At 33.0% G+C, this 25,291-nt stretch overlaps 2 protein-coding genes across 4 annotated transcripts in view; one reads left to right on the plus strand and one right to left on the minus strand.

The window, feature by feature from the left end:
- LOC118186690 (putative phospholipid-transporting ATPase IIB) overlaps positions 1–3,200 on the minus strand; it is a 111,176-nt gene extending 107,976 nt beyond the window's left edge. Inside the window, exon 1 of one of the 2 annotated variants that reach the window (XM_035356814.2) lies at positions 3,106–3,200. In XM_035356814.2, the coding sequence (XP_035212705.1) occupies positions 3,106–3,110 (5 nt within the window). In that variant the 5' untranslated portion in view covers positions 3,111–3,200. Of the gene's footprint in view, positions 1–2,566; positions 3,071–3,105 lie in introns of those variants that run through there. The other variant, XM_035356813.2, reaches the window with a different exon arrangement.
- A 356-nt stretch (positions 3,201–3,556) lies between these two features.
- AIMP1 (aaRS-interacting multifunctional protein 1) overlaps positions 3,557–25,291 on the plus strand; it is a 43,156-nt gene continuing 21,421 nt past the window's right edge. The window contains exon 1 of one of the 2 annotated variants that reach the window (XM_085820002.1): positions 3,557–3,710. Coding sequence is in view for 1 of the 2 variants with exons in the window: in XM_085820001.1 (XP_085676127.1) it covers positions 3,871–3,957 (87 nt within the window). In the remaining variant the exon portion in view is untranslated. Of the gene's footprint in view, positions 3,711–3,736; positions 3,958–25,291 lie in introns of those variants that run through there. The other variant, XM_085820001.1, reaches the window with a different exon arrangement.

Consider the following 25,291-nt stretch of genomic DNA (forward strand, 5'->3'; position numbering starts at 1 on the left):
CATATAATACTTTTTTATTATTATAATTTATATGAAAAAGGCTAAACATGACTGAATGGAAGCATAAGAGTAAATAACTATTTCAGATCATTATTATAATTTACATAAAAATTGCTAAACAACTGAATGGATGCCTGCATCGCTATTTCGCTACCGTCTTATCGCTAAAGCATAATTTCATCTTGTTGGTTGTTCAAACGTAATTTTCTATAATGAACAATGCCTTTTCTTTGAAAATATTCTCGGTAAAGTGCAGAATCGCTCAATTATTTGTTTGCCGCTTTTTACAATTAAAAACAATTGGATTTTTGTCAATTTTCTTTTACTTTTTAAGTGAAAATAGGTCGATGTGTACATAGATAAAGTCAAAGGTGTGCACAGTGCCATTTTTGTGCAATTCTAGGATTTTTTTTTAAGTGAAAATAGGTCGATGTGCACATGGATACCAAGTATGTGCAATTCTTTGCAGTGGGTGATTCTGCACTTTACCCAAAATTCTATTTCCGAGTTTTCATCATGGGCAATTCCAATATTGTTAAATCCATAGGATATCAAAAAAGGATTTAAAATCAAAAAAGGATTTAAAAATTAAACTAGTATTTCAATGGCGTCTTAAGAAATATAGAACTATATAAACTTACGCTGTTAAATGGACGCGTTTGCTAGATTTGGCGCTTTTGCGCGTACAATTTCGCTGCAATTTTTTTACGGCCCTCGAAACCGAATAGTACCAATTTTCTTCATTAAAGCAGCTACCAAATAAAAATAGGGATGCATTTGACTTGTGCACATTGCAGATCAAGGAATTAACTCCACCAGCTGTGAAAAAATAGAAAGTAGTGACTGCTTTAACAAGGAAAAAATTAAAAAAAAAAAAAAAATCACAGAATATGAGTAGTCATTATTTCTCAAATATTTTATTTTATTAGTGTTTTTTAAAAAGTTTCATGGCTCTAGTGTAGAATTGGGTGGCCCTTCGATTGGCAACATTTTTTTTTAAATTTTGCCGGTGAAACCTCTTTTCTGGTAACCACGACAGCTTTAACTTTGTTTTAGCTTCCCAATTTTATTTAAATGAAAATAGATTGATGTGTACATGGACATATTTAAAGCAGTGCGCAATGCCTAGTTTGTGCAATTCTAGGATGTTTTTTAAGTAAAAACAGATCGATGTGTACATGGACACAGATCTTGTGCAATTCTTTGACTTCTTATTTTGGTTTTGTGCAGCGGCCATCTTGAAATTGTGCCTTCCTGGCACCGATCTTGGCATCAAAAAAGAATTTCCAATAAACAAGGGGCACCCAATTGTAAACTTTTACCAGTTTCACAAATAATTTAATGTTTCCATCTCAAATGATCTTGGTTTAATCTTCCTCATCATTCCTTATTTCTTTTACTACCTGCTTCTTTGACTTAATACAATTTGAATTATTATGTCGTCATTTAACTCTTCTTTAGAGTTAATAGTTAAATAACTTACAGCTCAGCATTTGTAAACAGGCTCCTTCTACAACTGTTGACTTTTTATCACTTTTGATTCACTTGATTACTTCATTTTCTGATAGCATGATTAAGAGATTGATCAAAGACAAGCTTTTTTTTTTTTCAATAAATTAGAGTGCTTGACATTATTAATAGTTTCACTTTTTTCAATAGTATGTTGTCTTAATATAGAAACACACAATACATTGAAGAAACAATACTATGGATTTGAAATTTGAAAAAAAGAAAATAACATAAGCTTTCACTAAATTTCTATGAGAAAAAATGTTGGTAAGACATAAACAAAAAATTAAAGTATTTGACATTAAGAAAACTATTTCAAAGAATACATAAAAGATAAAAGTGAAATTTTTACTGGTAAATTAGATGCAAAGTTTAACGAGTTTCTGTAAAATGACTTCTGAATAATTACATTGTCGATTAATAAATATAAATCATTTGATACTGAAATGACACTTTTAACAACTTAAAACAGAATTTTCTCTGCTTTTTATAATGAAAACTGAGTGCAACCCAACAGTGGGAATGCAATTATTGTACATATAACAATAATTGAATAAATATTTCACACAATTATTTACTTTTTGGCAGGCATAAATATATTTTAATAAAACTTATTGAAACTACCTTTAACATGAAGAAATTTAAATTTTCAACTGTATAGTACACGTACTTTGAAATTTAGTACTTAATCTTTAAAATTTTTTATAATCACCATTTCCTTAGCAATACAATTAATTTTTTGAGATACACTATATCAAAACTGAAGAATTTAAAATAAACATTTAAACAATTCACTATAAAGAAGTTTAAGAAATAAAAATTTTTCTAACTTAAGATGACGTTTTACACAGAACTGAAATCAAATTTAATTTTTTATACATCTGATAAAATAATTTTTTATTATAAATATATATGTTTAAAGATATATTCTGCGTATTAATATATATGTAGAAGCATAAAAATTTATCTAACATCAGTAAAAAAAATGCAACTTTTAAAAGCGCACCGTATTTAATCATACGCTTTAAAACATCAAATCATCCAATCTCATAGTTACCTAGACCGATCTCTAAGACTTATACTCTCTGCTTCACCTTCCACAGAAAATTTATGAGTCATCATTTCGCTTCTCGGCGTTAATAATTTTGGCATTCACCATTATGTACTATTTGTATGACATCACAAAACCACCTGTCAGTTTCTTTAGGTGTTTAAGTGCAATGGTATATTCACGTGATGTTTTCAGATGATCTTTGAATCACATTAACGTATAACCACTGAGCTCTCTGGCTCAGAAAACGGTTAATTCAGATTACCACTTTCTATTTATCACTTTTGGAAGATGATGATGAAAATTTAATTAAATTTCTTTTAATGCGATGTTAGTTCGAAAGTAAACACACAGTTCACCTCAATATAAAATAAATACTACTGTAAAGAATATCAAACCAAGCTATAAAAAATAGAAAGAAATTTTTAAAAATGACAGTGGATTCTAAATAAATCCCTCTCTTTGATTTACAGAATGATTATCTCAGTATCTCATAAAGTTTTCAAAATTAACTTAAAACAATAAGGTAAAAATGACCTACTCACTTCATTTCTTTCCATCGAAAGTGAAACTAAAAAAGCACTAATGTGGCCTCGCATGAATGTCTTTAAAGTGTAGCCTCTAGGCAAAGTGACCAATGACCTTAATTCATATAGTTATTAATTATTACAACATCGCATTATAAATATTTTGATACTGAAAAACGTATGCATGAAAGAAAGAAACGATAAAATTTACGAAAAATTGTTTTGTTTTGCAAAATTTGGTAATAAAAATAAAAAATAAATTAACCCCTTCATAAATGTATTTTATGTTGAGCAGGAATAAAATAAGCTACATTAAAACATGTAAATAAGTTATTATTTATTGTACAAACATCCATACAAGATTCTTTATATGGTTAATAAGCTAAAGATATTAAAAAAGACGCTTCATATGATTCAGATCATATTAATGAATAAGTTTAAGGTTTATGCCTAAAATAATTTCTTTAATTTTCCAATAATATTTAAATTGTATAATCCAGTATTTAAATTGGATAAACCAGTTCAACCAAACTCGCCAGGAAAACCACTAATTCACCCGTTTCTTGAAGCAGGAATAAAATTCCTCTTAAATTGACAACGTGACTGGTGTTTTTGCCGGAAAGGTAAACAAGGATTTCTTCATAATTATATTTTTACTGAAAGATAATGGACTAATTCCTTCATTGCAAATAAGCCCAATTAGAACCTTTTTTTACAATCACATATACGTGCTTGTGAAGCAGGTGTATGAAATTCATAAAATTATACTAGCAAATTTTTCACATGCTTAGTTACGTGGTGTCTCATGAAATCGTCAAAAATTTATGTCGGCGATTCGTTAATTGTTCATGCAAAATAACTAGCTATCAGGTAAATCTTTTGCTGTAACATTCCATTAACATGAGGTTTCCAACGTCTAAAATAATTTGTTTTCGTAGACCGCAAAAATGTGCATGTGCATTTTAAATAATTAAGTAATGTTTTTATTTTTATTATTGGTTATTGTCATCGAAAATTCTGAGAATAAATCAATTTTTATCGCGTAAAATTTTAATAAGATAATATATTGTTAATGCTTTTCTAACAATAACCTTTCAGAGGATGGCAGGTGTGACATAAATAGATGATTAAATTGAAATAAAAAAATATTATTCATTATCTAGGATGACAGAATAGTTTGATGCATCACCATGGTCATCAAAATTAGCAAACCACTGCTGGAGTAAGGAATATATTGTTTTCTGTGTTAACTGGAATTTAAGACAAATTTTTTTCGTATATCACCTTTAACCGGTTAATTTCAGTATATTAATACTAATTTATATTTTTAAATTAATTTTTATTTTCGTTATAAATGCTCTTATGCTTAATATATTCTTTTCTGTACTAACTTGAATTTAATACAATTTTCATATATCACGTTTAACCGGTTAGTTTTACATCTACAAGCTTATTACCTGTTAATTTTTACTACAATATGCTTAATATATTGTTTTATCTGCTAACTTGAATTTACATGCACTAAAAATTACGTTTACGGCTCGCTCGGCTCATCGTCGATGAACCGCAAGCTTGGTGAGTAAAAATGCAACGGGTTCTTACCCGAAGCGCCAACGGGTTCTCTGCGGATGAAAACCCCAAGCAAATACTGAAATATCTGCATACCAGACACACAGTTTTGTTACAGCTTCGCCTTTTATTCGTCAAATTATTATTATTTTTTTTTCCTGTTAAGATTTTCATTTAACACCTCAGGTTTAATCACCTCAGGTTTTCTTCAATCCTGGACGCTGCCCCATATGTAAATAGAAATATAGTTTTGTCCATCCCGGATATATGGCAATCCTAGCAATATCTCAACATTTCGGTACAGTCTACCAGTAGCTAAATTTCTAAAGCATTGGTTTTTTCTTTCTAAATTCAGTTCTTGCTGAGCAAATGAGTTAGTTGCATAATGTTGTCATAATTTTTCTGATAAATTAAAATTTCATAATTTTAGATAATGAAGTAATTAAAATACAGTGTTTTATAGAAATGCCGTAAAGCCAAATATTTAGACCTTTTTTGAAAAGTATTTATGAACTATAATTACCTCCTTTGAAGATAACCAATGTTCTTAAACTTCTTTTCATGAGACATACTAAAGAGTAATACATTAGTTAATTAATTATGTGCAGTCAAAAGTCGTTAATCCGGACTCGTCGGGACTTCGGCGATTCTGGATTATCGACTTTTCCGGTTTATAGATCATCAATTTAAATCTCGTAAGATGGCATGCAGAAATTCTAAAATTAAAAATATGAAACCGTAATTTATGAAATAAAGAACAATTATTATCTAAAGGGTATCAAAATTTACAAAAAAAAAAGCTTAATATTTATTTGTTTACTTTATTAAACATTTCTTTCAATGTAAGTTGTTTAAGTTGCTTCGTTTTATGTGATAATACTTTCTCTTTAATTCTATAAACAGACATAATTTCTTGTTCAGTTACAAAGTTTCGCTGTTCAAGTCCCATTAATTGCTGTGCCGAGAATACCAACTAACTTGTCAATCGAAATTTTTTCGTTTTCACTAACCTCTCTGTCACATTCTTCGTGTCTTTATCCATTTTTTGCAGCAATTCCACTTTTGTTTGTTGGACATCGAAACATACTTTCGTTTTGTAGATCCTTTGGAAGTTCCAGCATCGGAAATTCTATTTGACATAATCGAAAGTTCAAGTTTACTTTTATAAAATTGCTCTTACAGTCTGGAAAAAATAATAAGCGGGATCCAATTCGAAGATTAAGGAACAACACTATCATTAACATTAACTGAAATAGATAATTAGATAATTCCATTATACATTAAACGCGCAGGCGAAAATGTATTCTGCACTTGCGCAAACGCATATGCGCAGTAGTCAAGGTCTTATGGGCACACGTAAAACGCCTGTGCGCATGTGCCAATGTGGCACATGCGCAGAAAGTTTTCAGCTTTGAGGTCTGGATTATAGATCATTCTGTATTATGGGTGTCCGAATTAACGACTTTTGACTGTATATTATTTACCTGACAGAAGGAATGGCGGTTCTAGTGTAGTATTGGCCCTTCGATTACAGAAATTTTTTTTTAAAATTTTGTCGATGAAACTTCACTTCTGATTACCATGATAATTTTAATTTTGTTTTAGCTTCCTGATTTTATTGATGTGTACATGGACAAATTTAAGGCAGTGTGCAATGCATAGTTTGTGCAATTCTAGGATGTTTTTTTAAGTGAAAACGGATCAGTGTGTACATGGACACAGAGTTTGTGCAATTCTTTGACTTCTTATTTTGGTTTTATGTAGTGGCCATCTTGAAATTGTGCCTTCCTGCCGTTAAAAAAGAAGGGGCACCCAATTGTAAACTTTTACCAAATATTTTATCAACTGTTCTGCAGTTTTAAAAATGATGATCACAAGTATGTTCTACAACATTAGGTAAATTTGCCAATCAATTTGGTTAATTTTTTAAAAAATAGTAAACATACCTTACATCTTAGGATAAGATGCCTCTCTGTCATAAATTCTTTTGTTTCTGAAAAAGAGGCATGTATCTGACTGCAATTAAACCTGATAGAGTTATATTCACAATCATTACTTGAATATTATTCCATTGACCATGAAAGTTGGTTACTATCAAACCATGAAAATTGTCTGAGATCCTGCTAAAGTTGCATCAGTCAGTCCTGCAGAACTCTGAAAGAACTGACATCTCTTTATTTAATAAATAGTCGGTATTCAACCCACTTTTTGTGCTTTGTGAAAACCTTTCGTCAATATCTAGAATTTTGTTAGGCTTGGAAAATAATCCACAACTTCGTGCTTCATGTTCAAACAGATACCAAATTTTAGTCATTCCTTTTTTTCAAAATGCAAGGGAAAATATAGTAGTAACGGTTAATTTATATCCCTGTTCATAAAAACAAAAGATAGCTTATTGTGATTTATTCATGGGTACAACAGACAGTGCAGATGTTTTGAGTGTGTTGTTATGTCACACTTACTCATAACTGATGCTAAATCATACTGCTTGCCAGTAAGGCTAAAGTGCAGAATCGCCCACTTCTTTATTTGGCGTTTGTTTGGCACTTTTTACAAGAGTAAGAATTGGATTTTTGTCAATTTTCTTCGACTTTTTAAGTGAAAATAGGTCGATGTGTACATGGATAAAGGCAGTGCGCATTGCCATTTTTGTGCAATTCTGGGATTTTTTTATAAGTGAAAATAGGTCAGTGTGCACATGGATACCGAGTTAGAGCAATTCTTAAAAACGTGCCAAGCAGTGGGCGATTCTGCACTTTTCCCGCCGGTAATTTCATAGTCGATACATAAGTACCTCCATATCTATACTGAACTAATTTTTTTCCCTAAATTTTACATTCACTTGTTTGGACAAATTTGTTTGGTCAGTTGGACAAATGTGTATATTTTCTTTTTTATACAGTACAAATCCCAGAATTTGTACATCTAATATCTGGACCTGTGGATCATCACACAAAAGAAAAAGATCTTCCCTTCCCATTAAAAAAACGTAAGGATGGACAATATTATACTCAATAAAAATAAGCAGATGTACCATAAATGTGGTTTTTCTCCTGAATAATTGAGATTTCTGCATGTCACTTTCAAACACCTGCTGTCTAGGGAATTGCACCGTGGCCAGTGACAATATATTGATGTTGACCCATGATCCCACTTTCGGACTTGGAGTGATTGTGGGAGTTAGCATTTTTCTATCTGAACTAAACAATAAGTAAAATCCCAATATTGTTATGAATGTATGTCATCTTGCCATATGTACTGATGATCTAAAATCTGGACTAGCTGAAATCCCAATGGGTTTGAATCTTGAATTTGTACTGTATTGCGGCATATTAACTATGAAAAATATTGTATTTTTAAACTGTACTATACAATATTCCTGAATATTAACAACGAGAGAAATTGCATTCTTAAACTATACATCATTCAAAATGGAATAAAATGCTGTCACTTTTCATACAGTTAATAATTTTAAATTAAATGAGATGTTTTCATTATCTGCATAAGAAAAAAAAAATTAAGGTCATCTGATTTGATTTGGTACAGTAAATAAAAATTAAAATCAAAGTTTTTCTTTTAATATTAGGAATGCTAAAATTATGCAATAGTTCTTTTTTATTCACAGAAGCTAATTCTGAAGTGAATTCTAAAGCATTGGTCTCAAACTGGCAGCCCATGAACTGCATGCGACTTCTGAAGCAGTTTTATATGGCCGGCCAATGCATTTCAATTGTGAATTTTTTTACATGCAATGTTGCAAAGATTTCAAGGTTTTAGTTACTTGAAGTATGAGTTTACATTACTTTGATTGCCATTAAAAAGGAAATGAACGATGCACTAAAAATATATATAAATGAAGCTAATGAATTTACAGTATGATATAAATCTTATTAAAAGATTTTAATATGGATTTTATTAACTTTTATTTTTACTTGTCAACAAATAAATAAGTTCAGTTATGAATTTTTGTGCTGAGAATAATTGCTTTGATTGAGAGTACAGTTAATCTTTACTCTAAGATACCCCTTGGTGTTTTTTCTGAAAAAATTGCCAAGCGGTATTGATTGTTCATGAAATCTGGAAGCCCACTACACTTTCTTGTAATAGTAACTCTTTCGTATGGATCCAGGTTTTTGGTTCTTACTATTCTTTTCAGTTGCTGTGTTTGCTTGCACGTGCGTGGTTATGGTCTTGGATTTTAAACTTGCTATTATTTTTCTGTGGATATCATCATTTGAGTATGTCTGAGATGAGTAAGAGGATGAATGTTAATTAACAGCAGATGAGCTGAAACGACAAAAAATTTAATTTAATTGCTTACGTGGAGGATTGAGGAGATGGTGGTGGGAAGCTTAAACGTATGCACGTGAAAAAAGGGTATGTTAAAAAATTGACATTTCATTTATTTATTCTTCTCTCTGTGTTAATTTTTGTTAAAAGATTTGTTGTTTAATGTTTTTATTAGGAAATATGTATTTTTGGTTATTTATTCCTTTTTGTGTATTTTTTGTTATTTGTTCATCTCTGTGTTTTAAGATAGTGGCGAATTTTTTCTGGTTACCATAATAGTTCTAACTTTGTTTTAGCTTCCTGATTTTGTTTAAGTCAAAATAGATCTATGTGTACATGGATAAAGGCAGTGCGCAAAGCCTAGTTTGTGAAAGTCTTTTTTTTTTTTTTTTTTTTTTTTTTTTTTTTAAGTGAAATTAGGTTGATGTGTTTGTGTACACACTGAGTTTGTGTAAGTCTTTGATTTCGTCGGTACTTACGTATTATCGCAACCAGGTTGGCGTGATTTGTAAGTTTGAGTAAAAAAGTATGAATAGAAAGAAAATGTACACTTATTAATTACAGATAATTTTTAATACAGTTTTTTATATTATTTTGTTTTAAAATATAAAATAGCAATTAAACCCTTCCGGTTTCGAATTTGAATAAGCTGCAGAATTATTTTTTTGGCGGAAATCTTTTGGCTATTGCTTTTAGCACTGATTGAAAACCATCTTCGCCATTAACAGCTTGAGCTTGGCGCCATATAAATTCGATAAGGTATGAGTCAAGATGATGACGGGCTGTTCCTCTCTGTTTTTTGTTGCGCCGTTTGGCTGAGCCCCATATGCACTCTACATGTTGTGTGTGAACACCCGTGTTGGGATCCACAAAGTTATATTTGTGATTAACAGTTCCATGCAGAAATCCAGCATTTCGAACTCACTTGTATTGTATCCTTTCCAGCAATCCGAATAAATGATGCTTCTTTCCTTGATATTTTCGCAAATTTTCTCCATGAGGGTAACGGCATTTCTGTTAGGTACTGTAACCAAAAAAGTCTCTTTCTTTTCTCGGCAAATTCCGCTGAAAACCTATTGCTGTGGTAGTACACGCCCCATAACACGTTAGGGTTGCCGTAAGTAGGGTCGCCAAATTTGGCGATTTATGCGAATTTTGGCCTGGTTGCGTTAATACGTAAGTACCAAAAACTGAATGTGAAGATGTGAAAAATTAAGAGAAAAAAGCTTTATCTTAATATTTTTTTTTTCCCCTTCCCTAGCTAGATGTGAAGAAGATTATTGCTAGAAATCTGACATCCTGAAAAATGAATACATGCATACACACACTCACTCATATTTATATGCATACAGACACATATAATGATACATATTATTCATATATGATTGTATATTGAAAATATATGTATGTGTGTGTATACACATGCATGCATATATGTACACACACACGCATATAAAAAGAAATTTTGTGACATAAATTTATATTCCTTCTGAAACAGTAGGAAATAATACTTTAAAGAAAAATATTAAAAAAGTAGCATCACTAGAGTAAATTTACATTGCAGATTAAAAATGTTTTTCAATGAAAGAACGCACTTCGTAACTTCGAACAGCAGAATGTAAACAAACGTTAGAAATGTGACATCACTCATGTGGGCGGAGTCTTATCTGGATTGTCATTGGCCAAACTCAAGCCATTGTCATAGCAGTGTACATTTTGCTTATATGCGATCGGGGAATTCCCGTTAGAAGTAAGCAGTAGTTGTGCAGTTAAGTTACGTTACAAAAATAAATGTTTTCCATCATTAAGATATACGAATCTGAATTAGTATATACGAATCATTTGATAGCTGTAGTTAGTCTGTGTGTGTTCGTAAAGTGAAATAAAGTGGATATAAAACGAAATTGGATTTCGAGTCAAAACATACGATGTAGCAATTTATTTTCTACAAAAAAAGAAAAAAGGTTTGCCATTATGGCTCATACTGCTATGGTGTGTTTTGGTGTGGCTAGTGTCGCTGTGCTCTTGTTAATACTTTGGCTTCGGCGTCGTACTGCCGTTCCATCGAGATCGAGATCAAACAGGCCGTCAATCAGCAGTTCCATAGCAGCTGATCACAAATGAGAGGAGTGCCTGATGCGTCCTACTGCCGTTCCATCGAGATCGAGATCAAACAGGCCGTCAATCAGCAGTTCCATAGCAGCTGATCACAAATGTGAGGAGTGCCTGATATGTTGTGATAGGCAAGCAAATATACGAATAATTCCTTGCAAACATGAATGCATGTGTGTTAACTGCATTAAAGTATATCTGAAGTACGATAAGAAGTGCCCTATGTGTCGTACTGATATAGTTATTCCAGATTACATTGAACACTTGTGCGCTAAAACATAAAGCTTTCATAAAATTGCCGGAAAAAAAATTTTTTTTAGCAATATTAATGTGTAGAACATTTTGAAACAAATACTGACATCATTGTCATTAAAAAATAAGTATCACCTAACAAAAATCATTTGCAATGAAACCTTGAGAATGTGATTGTTGTCAATGAATTCGTACTAAGATGGAAAATCTAGTGTAATCAATTACATTTTAAGTAATGTTTAAAACTCTTAAAAGCACAAACTGAAATCTGTTTCTTGCAATTTCTTCTATTACATTAAATCAGTGTATATCCAAGACTTTAAACTTACTTTGCATTAATTGCACCTCTGAAACTTTTCTCAAGTTATTATTATATTGATAAAAATTCAGTAGTCAGGTGATTCATTCAGTATTTTTTTAAAAATTTTACAGAGGTTTTTTCATTATTTAGGGCATTATTATTTTGTGAATGAATTCTGTTATAATTCCTTGAATGTTGAATTCTATACACATTTATCTCAATTGATGCTTATTGCTATATTTTGATATTTGAAGTAGCGAAAATGTTGCAAAAAATGTATGGTTATCAGTAAACTTTAAGCTCTGTATTTAAGTTTTTTACCCTTGAGAGAAACAAAATGTGAATTGTAATTTAGGTATCGAAATCATAAAAAAGTTGCATTGCTATAAGCAGTGTTAAGACTTCTCGATGGACTTTTAAATATGTCATCCCAATCAGCCACTTTAACGTTTGTAATTTTATTATTATTGTGCTTTATAATTAAATAAATTCCTTTTTAATGTGGAATTTTTTTTATGGTTTCTGTTGAAAAAGTTAGATTTTAACCTTAATTATATATTTGCAGTCAATTTTCATGCTAGGCATATTTGTTTGAATGTACTGTTAGTACAATTATGAATATTTAATAATACAAATTATAGAGTGTGATCATAAAAGCAAGTAAGCAATGATTATTGCTTTTAATGGTTATTATGCAAATAAATATTAAAACAATGCATAAATGTAACAGAAAAAGATGATAGCAAACTGTAGAGTATGAATATTTGATATAAGCAAGTAAATAATGATTATTACTTTTAATGGTTATTATCCAAATAAATATTAAAACAATGCATAAATGTAACAGAAAAAGCTGAGGGGAAAGTGCAGAATCGCACACTGAGAAATTTACTGCCAAACAGTTTTTTATACGAGTGCCATCCAGGAAGTAGATTACGTTTCCGTCTGTGTCCGCTAGGGGCGGGGCTAGTGCGGCCATCTTGGGGTCAGAGCGTTGCGCAGCTCAGTCTGCATCTAGCCGTGCTAGTGAGAGGTTCGTGCTGTGCTCCGTTCAGATACTGTGACGGTTTGAAATGTCTGCGTTAATTGAAAATCCTGCGAGGTGCGCTCAGTAATAAGGTTTCTGACTGCAAAAAACTGTAAACCGATAGAAATCTATCGGCAGCTTCGTGAAGTGTATGGGGACAACATTATCACTGAAGGTGGAGTGCGTCAGTGGGTCATAAGATTTCAAAATGGCCGAACCAATGTTCGCGACGAAGATCAAAGTGGGAGACCCAGCATAGTGACCGCCGAACTTCTCGAAAAAGTCGATGCTAAAGTCCGTGAAAATCGAAATTTCACAATAACGGAACTTTCTTTGAGTTTTCCACAAATTTCGCGAAGTTTGTTGCACGAAATCATCAGCGAAAAGCTTGGTTACCACAAGTTTTGTGCAAGATGGAAGGCAAGAAGAGGTAACGAAGTGGTTGAAGGCGCAGGCGGCCGAATTTTTCGACGAAGGAATTTCCAAGCTCGTACATCGCTACGATAAATGCCTTAATTTGTATGGTGACTATGTAGAAAAGTAGTATTTGAGTGTGGCTTTCATCTGTATATAATAAAATTTGTTTCCTATACTTTGTTTATTTTTTTATTCCAAAACGTAATCTACTTTCTTGATAGCCCTCGTATGTAAGGCTAGAAAATTTCGGATCTACCTACGTACAGTAGCATAGCTTAAAAAATTTTTTGTTCTACATAAACTTCAGTACTGTGTTTCAGAACACCCTAGACCATAATGATTTGGTGGGCATATAGCATAATTATGCTATAATACATAATTTGCAATTATGCCCTAAGACAGCGTTGAATGTAAAATAATTTTTTCGAGCGCTTTGCTGAAGAAATGGTGAACTTGTGTCGCCATCTAGCGACATGAAGATGAACTGTCTGATATTTTTGAGGGAAACTTGCACTATCCACCTAACATGGCGAAAACACGAAAACTACCATACAGTTAGCCTGCTCGCCGAAATTCGAACTCCAGACCGAATTACCCATGTTCAGGGACTTTTACCACTTAACTCGAAATTGAAACCTATTTTTTTACATTTATGTTGTCATTACTGTTTTTATGTATACATTTTTTGAATCCTATGCATGTATATGGTAATTAATCGTATACTTTCTTTCTTTCATTTTTTTTAAAAATTAGTATTCCTTAAAAATCGACAGCTAAAACACTATATATATGCAAATAATAAAGGGAGGGATTAAAGAAAGTAGATACACTAATATGATTATCTTTTTACACTTCTAAGAAATCAATTAAAATTATTACGACCAGTATCATCCAATTTTGTTTATACAGTCAAAAGTCATTAATCTGGACTCGTCAGGACTTCGGCGATTCCGGATTATAGATCATCAGTTTAAATCTGATAAGATGGCATGCACAAATTACAAAATTAAAAATATGAAACCGTAATTTATGAAATAAAGAACAATTATGATCTGAAGAGTATCAAAATTTACAAAAAGAAAAAGCTTAATATTTATTTGTTTACTTTATTAAACATTTCTTTCAATGTAAGTTATGTTGTTTTGTTTTATGTGATAATACTTTCTCTTTAATTCTATTAAACAGACATAATTTCTTGTTTAGTTACAAAGTTACGCTGTTCAAGTCCTATAATTGCTGTGTCAAGAATGCCGACTAATTTGTCAATTGAAATTTTTTCGTTTTCAATAACCTCTGTCGCTTTCTTCACTATTGGAAGCGAATTATAATGACGAGGAACTTGTTTTAAATCATATCAAAGACGGAGTACATCGAGATCAAATACTACATTTAGTAAAGAATTATAAGCCAAATAAAATAAAAACATATGCCCTGAAGATAAGGGTAGTGCTGACAGATCAACTTCCAATTCATTGTACGCCGTGGCGTTCCCCCCGCGGAGTAGCATTAAATTGATAAACGGATTTCGAAACATACTTTCACTTTAGATCCTTTACGTATTGGCAAATATATATCGGGAATTCTATTTGATATAATCGAAAGTTCAAGCTTACTTTTATAAAATTGCTCTAACAGTCTGCTAAAAATAATAAGCCGGATCCAATTTGAAGATTAAGGAACAATGCAATCTGCAACATTAACTGAATTAGATAATTTTAGCTTAGCTTATACTGTCTTGTATACATTAAACGCACATGCGTAAACGTTTTATGCGCATGCGCACACGTATATTCGCAGCCGTAAAGAAGCGGTGCATGCGCAGAAAGTTTGTAGCTTTGAGGTCCGGATTATAGATCCTTCCGGATTGTGGGTGTCCGAATTAACGACTTTTGACTGTACATTGTACTTCATCATCCATCCATGCCTGTTAGGTTGCTACTATAAAACAGTATCTTCTGAATCATATGCTGATCATTCATCCATGCCTGTTAGGTTGCTTCCATAAAACATTATCTTCTGAATCATATGCTGGAAAGGTCAAGTCGGTGGCAAATCCAGGGAAGGGGTTATTATGGGGCTGCAGCTTCCCTCAGACCTAAACCAGAATCCTTGATTTTTGTAATTCACTACACCTGTTTGTTCTTAATCTCCTTTAAAATAAAAGAAAAAATGAGGCAACACTGCTTTCTGGCTTGACAGGCTCTGAAATTTTCCCACTTTTCTAGTCATTCCACTCCGTCGAGAACAATTTTTGGCTAGTTGTTTTGTGTTTTTATTAAATTTTCGAAAGTATTGTGTGTCCTTTATGATTTTTATTGCAAGTTTTTGTTTTGATTCTGTAAGTCTGTGTTTTGATTTACATAACAAGCCATGAGGTTTGATACTCAATAACTTTGGTAATAAAGATGAATGTTTTGCCAAATTTCTTAATTTCCAATATGGAACATTACTGAAAATAACTATTATTATGATTAAGTACGATTTTATGGGAATTTGAGTATGTTATTAAATTAGTATGGTTGCTTAATGGCCTCACACATTAAAATTTTAATTTTATGATAAGATTAATTCCTATGTGATTAACTATATTAGCATATTATTGTAAAACATAAAAAAGGGTTCCAGATTTAAAAAAAAAAGGGAAAACTTCTCTGTGTAATTTTTTACCCCCCCCAAAAAAAAATAAAACCTTCAAATAGGATCAGATTATTTGGAGTTTTCAAGCTTAGACGAAGATGTCTGAAAATTACAACTGCAGGATGCATGGTTTAGAAAATATTCCTTGCTGGTGTACTCTATGCAGCGTACTGGAAATTTGCATATTTTTGGCTATGCATTATGTTAGACACACATATTTACAGCCTATGGGCTATTTGGTGCAAGGAGGATTTAAGAAATAGGAACACATTCAGTACCTATAATACCTTGGGGTGTCATCAAAAACTAGTTTTCGCATTAGGCCAACTTAAGACAATACACAACAACAGACGAAAATCTGTGGATGTTTCATTGGATCAATGTAAAATCAAAGAAAATCGACAGCAACTGAAGCCCATAATAAAAACTATAATATTGTGTGGAAAACAAGGTTTGTCTTCATGCGAGCATGTGGATCAGGACCAATTGATCTACATAACTTACCCTCATTGAAGAAAATTTCAGGGCTATCTTAAGATTTCCATTCAATCTGGAAGATCTATGAACTAAAAAAAAAAAAAAAAAAAAAAAAAAAAAAAAAAAAAAAAGCACTATATACAAGTGTTGTGAACTTTCAGTTCTCTAATACAAACATAAATTATAGAATAAGTAATAAAATCAAAATATTTCTCAGTTTTGATTTTATTACGAACGAAACAAGTGATGTTGCAACTATCGAGCAAATGTTTTACCTTAGTTAGTTTGACCAGGAGCAATTTGTGAAAATTTCTTTTTGTGTTTTTCATTCTTCTCACTTCTACAACTAACTGCACAAAGTATTTCACAGATGATTTTGAAAATTTAGATGTAGATGATCATTTTGAGACACTTTTTTTCTAAAGCAACAGGTAGGTGTGAAAAACTTGAGATGCTAATCATTATTCTGAGGACCAATAAACGATAAGTGGATCGGTCCAACAATCCCAAAATTTTACCATCTGACAACCATATTACTGATCTCAAATCTTACTATCATGTCTCTTTTTTTTCTTCCATTTCTGGATGCCATGATTACATAAATTCAGAATAGGTTTTTAATTCATAAACATATTCTATCTTCCTTTTCCTGTTTGGTTATATGGCTCAGGAAACATCAATGATTTCAACATATTGATCAAATTTTTTTAGAATGATCTTAATAATGGCAACTTCATCACCACCTGAACAAATACGTGCTGAATATTTAATTTACTAAGGAAAAGACAAATGAGTAAATTTCCAGACGCCTAATCATCAGTAATTTAAATGTTAAATGAATATGAGAAAGAGGTTTCCCAACATACATGAGATATTTAGAATAGTTGCAATAACACTAGTGACAACAGAGATATAGAAGAGAGAAGATGTATCTAAGGAATGCGATGGAGGAAAGCTGACTTATCCTCTAGCATTTATTAACATATATTATAACACAGCTGACAGTGTGCGGGTTTGTAATGGCCTGAATACAAAAGTACTCGTACAGCTCTCCTCAGTATGATAGAACACAATCAGTAGTTACCACTTTAAACTACTAAGAAAACTAAACGCAATGAAATTCAAAGTGCATGTAAAACCAAACCCCATCCAGTGATCTCTCAGTATTCCAAAGTCAACTCTGAACTAAAATCTGAAAACTGATGCTGTCTTCTGTCTTATATAGTTTACCATCAGTTGTTGAGAAATTTCCAGTACTGATAATTTCTTGAAATTACTAGAAGGCATATTCAGTTACGTATAGGGCCAGATACAGTTACATGCAGACCAATTATAGTTACATAGAGGTCAGACTAAAATTAGTCACCCAAATCATCACCAGCTTGGCACTATCGAGCCAATTTCAAAAAATAGTTATTCACCTCAATGTTAAATAGACCTGCCCCTGTAATCTTACCTTCCCACCGGAGCTTCGCATTTTCAAGGTACTTCATATAACATTATTCAAGAGATACCACAATATGCATATAATGTCACTAAAATTACTGACATAAATATAGAATTCATAATAATATAGACGTAAATGTTACTGAAGAGCTTGTAACGTTTCCCTTCTCTGAAGAACACTTGGTCGCCCACCCTAAAAGAAGGGACAGAGAGCCCTTTTCTCGCCTACTGCATTAGCCTGGGAATAGAGCCTGCATTAGTTTTTAACCAAACTAAGGAGTTGTGGTCAGTAATTATAGTAAATTTTGGACCGTCCAAATAATCATGCAATTTTTTTAGAGCAAAAACTATACATGTGAATTCTTTTTCAGTTGTGCTGTGCTTAGCTTCCGTCACTGAAAACTTTTTAAGTACAAGATGGGATGTTTATTGTTGTTCTCATCCATTTGTGTTAATACTACTCCCATCCCTAAATCGGAAGCATCGGTTTGCACCATAAATTCTCTATTAAAATCCGGTGCGTGTAGCACAGGCTCCTTCATTAATTTTTCCTTCAACTGAATAAATGTGTCTCCGCATTCCTTTGTTCAAAGAATTTCCCCCTTCTTTGCCCTTTAACCCTTTGCGACACGCATATTTAAAATATATTTTAATCTTTAAAAAAATGCCTTAGAGTAAGTCAGATGGACTTACTTAAGTGCCTTTAAGGCTTGAAAAAATTCTGCGCTTTTATTTTTTACGGTGGAAGGTGGGATACCGTTTGTCCCACCATGCAACTAGCACATGTCTTATATTGGTGTATAGCAGGAAAAAAAAAATCATATGTGGAATGAATAAACAAAATAAAGCATGCATTCTAAAATATTCATAATAAACACACTAAAATGCATTTTGTACTTATTGCATATATGCATGACTTGTAAAATTTTGCATATGCGCATTTTGCATATAGTATATATTTAATATTTTTAAATTTTAGGAACAAAAGAAAATATTTTCTTGAATATTATTTTAAGATTAAAATTTGATACTCGTACATATGATACTAAATAAAATATTAAAATTGGCACTTGATTCAAAAACATTTATAAATGATTAAAATTGAAAAAAGTCATTTTTCATGAAACTTTGTAAAAAATGTTGTTTCATTCTTTTGTAAGCATAGAGGCACTTCACATGTTTCACACATCCAAAATGTTTGTCGTTCTTCTTTCGATATACTGCAATATGCACATCTTCTCCTGCTCGTTCTCTTTGGCGTTTTACTTACATTTTTTAGTCTCTTTTCTGGTTGTACGAACGGGTTTTTAGTTTTCATTTGAACTGGGGATTTCAGTTTTCTTTTCAGCTCTTTCTTGCCTGCAAGTGCCATTAGATCTTCTGTAACTGAGAGAAGAAAATCTTTCATTGTTTTTACATCATGATCAGGTTCGCGAACAAACTTGAATAAATGTGTTTACTATACTCGCATCTAAAAAGTAAAAAAAAAAAATCATGTGCCACCATTTTCTTGCTTTTGCGGTCTATTTCATATAGTCCTTTCAGTTGATCAATCAGTCGACATATCCCATATTCTTATTGTATGAAATAATGCTGTTTGGGCACAGTACTTTTTTTTTTTTTGTCTTTCCATCTCGTTCTTTTCTATTAATTTCTTTCATTTCAGTTGCCTTTTCCAAGCAAGACAGGATAGAAACTTATCTTTTATCCTTCCATCTTATGCAATAAATTGAATCATCGCTAACTGAAAAGTCTATATATTCTCTTGATATAAATTTGTCTTTTAAATTTTTGGGTAGATACTTCCGATCCATATTTACAGTGCCACATGCATAGATGGGTCTGTGTCTTTAAAAAGCGAAACAAATTATAACTACTTCCCTTTCTTCTTCAGCAATAACTTTAACCTCAGTTATTCTATCTTGGATTTCAATTTCATCTGAATCAGAACTGACATCTGAAGCAGAGTCGCAATCGGATGGCAATTCAGCAAAAAGATCCAAAGCTTCCTGAGTTGTTAATTTTTTTCTAGACACTTTAGCACATCAGAGCATACAACGGATGTAAAAGCGGGAGCAATCACGAAAAATGTAGATGCAAAAAAGAAAAGAAAAAGAATCGTGAGTGCTGCCATCTATTGAGCGGAAATTCAAGTGTGTGGTGGGACAAATTTTAACCCACTTATTTCAATTGCAAAATTAATGTTATAAAATATTGAATCCAATTAAGATTTTTGAAAATAAAATACCTTTGAATATTAAAAAGAATCATACATATCATAAATTGTATACCAAAATTTTTAAACTATTTAAAAATGCGAGATATATGGATATCACTCTTGTGATCCTATTTTGAATATTTTTTGCTTATAAACTTAAGCCCTGGTATAGTAGTAACATCTACTTTGAAAAATAATAACTAAAATAGATTATTTTTAAAGATTAGAAAATTTCTAACGGAAATTGCTAACTGAGAAAATAAATATTAATTAGGTGGGACATATATTGACCCACCATGCCGCAAAGGGTTAAGGCATTCGTCAGTGGAGAAGCTATAACAGAAAACATGGGAATATATCTGCTGTAATAACCTGCCAAACCTAAAAATGCTCTTATTTGAGTTTTTGTTTTCGGAGTGGGATAATCAGCTACTGCTTTAACCTTTGTCTCAGCTGGTCGTATGGATCCCTGTCCTACAATGTGCCCCAGATACGTTACATGATTTTGAGCAAAACGACATTTTGACGGCTTAATGGTCAAATTTGCCGCAGTTATTTTTCCCCAAACGCAATATAATGCTTCAAATGATCTTCTTAAGTATTGGAAAAAATAGCAACATCGTCCAAATGTGGGACAGCGAAGCCTTCACACCCTTTTAATAGCTCAGCCATCAACTTACTGAAAAAGTAGGGAGCGTTTTTCAACCCAAATGGCATACGCAGTGGTCTATATGTCCCAAATGTCGTGACGAAAGTGGCCAATCTGTGGGCCCTTGGACTTAGAGGATTTTGCCAAATCTAGAATTGTTATGTACCTGGCAGACGAAACAAGCTCCACTCTTTTCTCTATATTTGGCAGGGGGAAGAACTCGGTGCATATTACTTCATTTAGGTGCCGGTAATCTATACACGGTCTCGGGTCTTTCCCGGGCACCTCCACTAGAATCATAGGCGAAGTGTAGTCCGATTCCCCTACCTCGATTATGTGCAAATCTAACATCCTCTGAATCTCCGTTTTCAAAATTTCCGTTTGCCTTAGAGATGCTTTATAGGGTCTAGATCTGACTGGTGTGTCACTTATTAATTCAATGTCATGCACTACTAATTCCGTTATTCCCGGCTCTTTGGAGAAATTCTTAGAAAATCTCTTTAGTAAATCTCGTAATTGATCTACATGGCAAGGTTCCAACCGATCTTCTAACCTGCTAGATTAGATTATGTCTTCGAAATCGTAAATGTTAGGATTTGGATCTAGATACGGAAAATCTACCTCTTGATCCACACCTTCTTCATTCTTACTTTGAGATGATAAAGCATTGATTTCCTCAGGTCTTTTATAATAGGGTTTTAACATATTTACATGATAAATATGAGATTTCTTTCCAGACATTTTTACAATGTAATTTGTATCCGATATTTTATTTTCGATAACTCCCGGCCCCAACCACTGGGCTGCCAGCTTATTCGGTTTCGATGTAGCGAAAACCAACACCGAATCCCCTTTTTTGAATTCACGCTTCACAGCGTTTTTGTCATAGTTTACATTTAATTTGCAGTTCTTCCATTCTTTGCACTGCGATCTCTTGACACCGTTTTAATTTATTAATCAATTCGAAAACATATTCAGTTACTGGATTTTCTTCATTCTGCTTCTCCGTCCAATGCTCAAATAATAAGGTTTCGGCTGTTCTTAAATTCCTACCATGCACTAATTCGGCAGGTGAAAACCCGGTGCTTTCATGGGTTACCGTTCTTAAGGCAAGCAACACCGAGGGAAGGTGTTTTTCCCAATCCGTTCCAGCTTCCAGACATAGAGCTCGTAAGAGTCGTTTGATTGTTCTATGAAAACGTTCGACCGGATTCGATTGGGGGTGGCTAACCAAACTATGACTAACCTTAATCCCAAACCTATCGAAAAATTCCGTAGTAAGTGCACTTACCAAAGACGTTCCGAGATCACATTGGATTTCTTTCAGAAAACCCATACGACTAAAAATATTAATCAAGGCATCCGTCACAGAAACTGAACTCACATCAGTCACTGGAATAGCATCAGGGTATTTAGACGACAAGGATATGGCTGTTATTAGGTAACGTTTTTCCGATGAACTGACCTGCAGGGGGCCTACTGCATTAATGTTTAATTTAGAGAAAACTTCTTGAATGACGGATACTAGTTTCAGAGTGGCTTTTTTAATTTCATTTGGTCTCCCGGCTCGTTGACATTTGTCACAGGATCGAACGTAATCTTCAATTACCTTATAACAACCAGGCCAAAAAAATATCGTAAAAGCCTATCCTTCGATTTTGTAACCCCCAAATGAGCCGAAGTTCCTTCGTGGCATAATGCTTGGATTTTCTTCTGAAATTCTATTAGCACTACCAGCATTTTTTTCTCATTTCCATAACGATCTCTTTGGACTCGAAACAAAAGATCGTTCTCAATACGGTAAGTATGTTTCGATGATTGATTTCCATTTCCTGAACTAATAGAGTCGTAAATCGCTTTTAACGTTTCGCACCTTTTCTGGGAGTCACTAAATGTCCTTCGGTCAGTCTTTATTAGAGCAATTTCTCCTCCGCTGCTCTCGGCTTACGGTAGCAAAATTTCTGTGCCCATGGTAGGGTCGATTGGAGTGGGGGGATTCACCGACCCCGTCTTCCCAAGAAGTCGCTTTTCTCGAAACCCAATCCGCCACTTCCTGTGGGTTTTGACTTTTCTTTCGGGCCATAGCCCGTGTTTCTACGGCATTTATGGAGTTTGGAACTAGTTAGTGCAATCTTCCTGTGGTTTGATTTCCCAGAATATACATACCTCTGTCTAAATCCTCTCCAACGATTGCGGCTTGAGTTTGGATGAACCCAATTTCATTCATCTCAAGCTCTAGGCATGCTAATAGTAGACATTTCACTTCCATATCCAAAGGACTTCTCACCCATACTATTTCTCCCGTAAACATTTCCGGAGTGATATAGTTACGACTCACCAAATCGAGGTTTGCTCCGGTATCCCATAGCACTTTAATAGGATGACCATTCACTCGTGTGTCCGTGATAAATGGAGACAACAATTCCTCTGTGCTTTTATATTGGTATATGTTGTTTACCATGGCTGGTGATTTATCCTGTATGAGTTTTGGGCACTGGGGCCTAAGGTGATTTTCTGAGCCGCATTCGAAATACTTAGAAGCCTTTCTTTTTTCAAATGCTTTGTTTCGGCTGGTCTTCGTTTGTTCTGCCTGAGACGAAACATTTTTTTTTTCTCGTCATCCCCCGTTTTATCTTTAGGATCCGTTAAATTCCTATCATTCTTCCTCCGGTCTTGATACCCCGGATGAGCTGATTTCTTCCGAATTCCTCTGACATCTTTGTAGTCATCTAACATATCTGCCAACTTAGCTGCCAAAGTAACTTTTACCCAGTCGTCCAAGAGATGCTCCTTGACTTTGCTGGCGACTGGACGTTTCATTTGATCGGTAACCATCAAATCCTTTAGTTTCTATCTAAATAATTTCTCAGAGCAAAACTCAAATCCCTCCATGCTTCATCTGATTTTCGGTGATGCTGAATGAATTTAAGATGGAACTTTTCGGTGCTCAATTTGAATCTTTTTAAGAGCAAAGCCTTTACACATATGTAATCTCAATAATCATATGCCTTTTCTTCGAGTTCTTTAGATATAAGTTGAACGATTTCCATGGGCAATAGTGCTAACAAATAAGCTACGCAGTCACTCTCCTCGATACCAAACCTCTTTGCTTGTCTCTCAAACATTGTCAAATACAAACTAATATCCCCACTCTCCGAATCAAATTTTTGAATAATTTTTTGTATCTCACGATGAAACTGCTTATTACTCGATCTTGAATCTTCCAATACCGCAGGCGACGATCTACCCATTGCTTCGATCCTTAGCTTTTCTAATTCAAATTGTCTTATCTCCATAGCCCGGCAATCTTCTCTCTCTCTTGTTCTCGAAGTCTCTCCTCCTCCAACCTATCATTTATTATTCTTTCGAAGACACCCTTAACGAACTCTTCGTCATACACTGCACTTTTTTGAATCAGAGATTTTAGCTCCACAATCTGTAGACTCATTGTAGCCTTCTCTCCTAATTCTATCGGTAGGTTATATAAGTCAATGTGTTTTCCCTTTCCCAAGAAAGCCATTTGGGATTATCAAAGTCTTTGAGCTTTGTGCCACACTCAATTTCTGTACTTAGAATTATCGCATTGTCATCAAAAATACAATGCTACTGAAATTATCATTACTAATAGTAACCATTAATGCACAGTGATTTTACAAACATCGTAAATGATCTGAATCTTAATATAACAAGAATTCAGTATACTCAGTACTACAATTTTCAAAACGCTTGAAATTCCTTAATATTATTAAAATCTAATACACGCTATGGCAACATTTACAGAATTAATGAATTGAGATTTAGTAAGTTTTTACCTGAGTACATACTAATAAAAACAGTAAGTAATTCAATCACAACTTCAATAACAATTAGTAGACAATAAACCCAACATCAGTAACAAACCAATTAAATAAATTTCAACTGTACTTAATTTAGTAAATCTCAGTTTTCACAACTACAGTAGTGCTGATGTGTTTTCTTAAACATTAAAAAAAAAAAAAAAAAAAAACAATATAAAATTGTCAATAAATCTTATATTGTTAAATAACAATAAAACCAATATACATTAATTCCAAACAGTTAATTTTTGTTGGATCTTACATTCAAAAATGTTAAAACAGGACTAATGAATAACAACAGTAAAAAGAATTTCAGTATTTTCTATGCTACTGAATTTCTACCTTATTATTTCAACAAATATGCAAATTGTTATGAGTAATCATTATGAACTAACACCATAACATACACATACATACGAGTTAAAATGCATAGCAAGGAAGACAATGTATCAACTTTTAACAAAATTAACTACTTAGGATAAGTCACTGCCTTAATGTAAAAATCAAGGTACTTACCCCGTTTGATGACTTGTTAGATGAAGATTCATTGACACTATATCTATTTTACACGATCTTCGGAATCACAAGATTCCCACAAACACAGAATTTATGTAATCAATTTTTGTAGAACGTGCTGACTCTTCTTTCACAACATCGGGATGATTTTTGATGAAGAAAACTTGTTGTGCAGAACCGTGGCGGTTCTCTAAAGTATCACTTAGATCAACCGAAGAAACTAAATTTGGAAAAATTACAACACAAAAATCTGGATGATTTTTGATGAAGAAAACTCGTTGTGCAGAATCGTGGTGGTTCTCTAAAATATCACTTAGATCAAACGAAAAACTGGAATTGGTATGATTACAACACAAAAATCAGAATGATTTTTCATAAAAGAAACTAGAATCAGGATGATTTTCGTTCTGTCAACTTATATAGATCAACATCAGAACTTAGCTGATTTTTAAACTGC

This window comes from Stegodyphus dumicola, chromosome 7 (genome assembly GCF_044657685.1).
Source record: "Stegodyphus dumicola isolate Sdum_Otavi_A_Nest chromosome 7, ASM4465768v1".
Lineage (NCBI taxonomy): Eukaryota > Metazoa > Arthropoda > Arachnida > Araneae > Eresidae > Stegodyphus > Stegodyphus dumicola.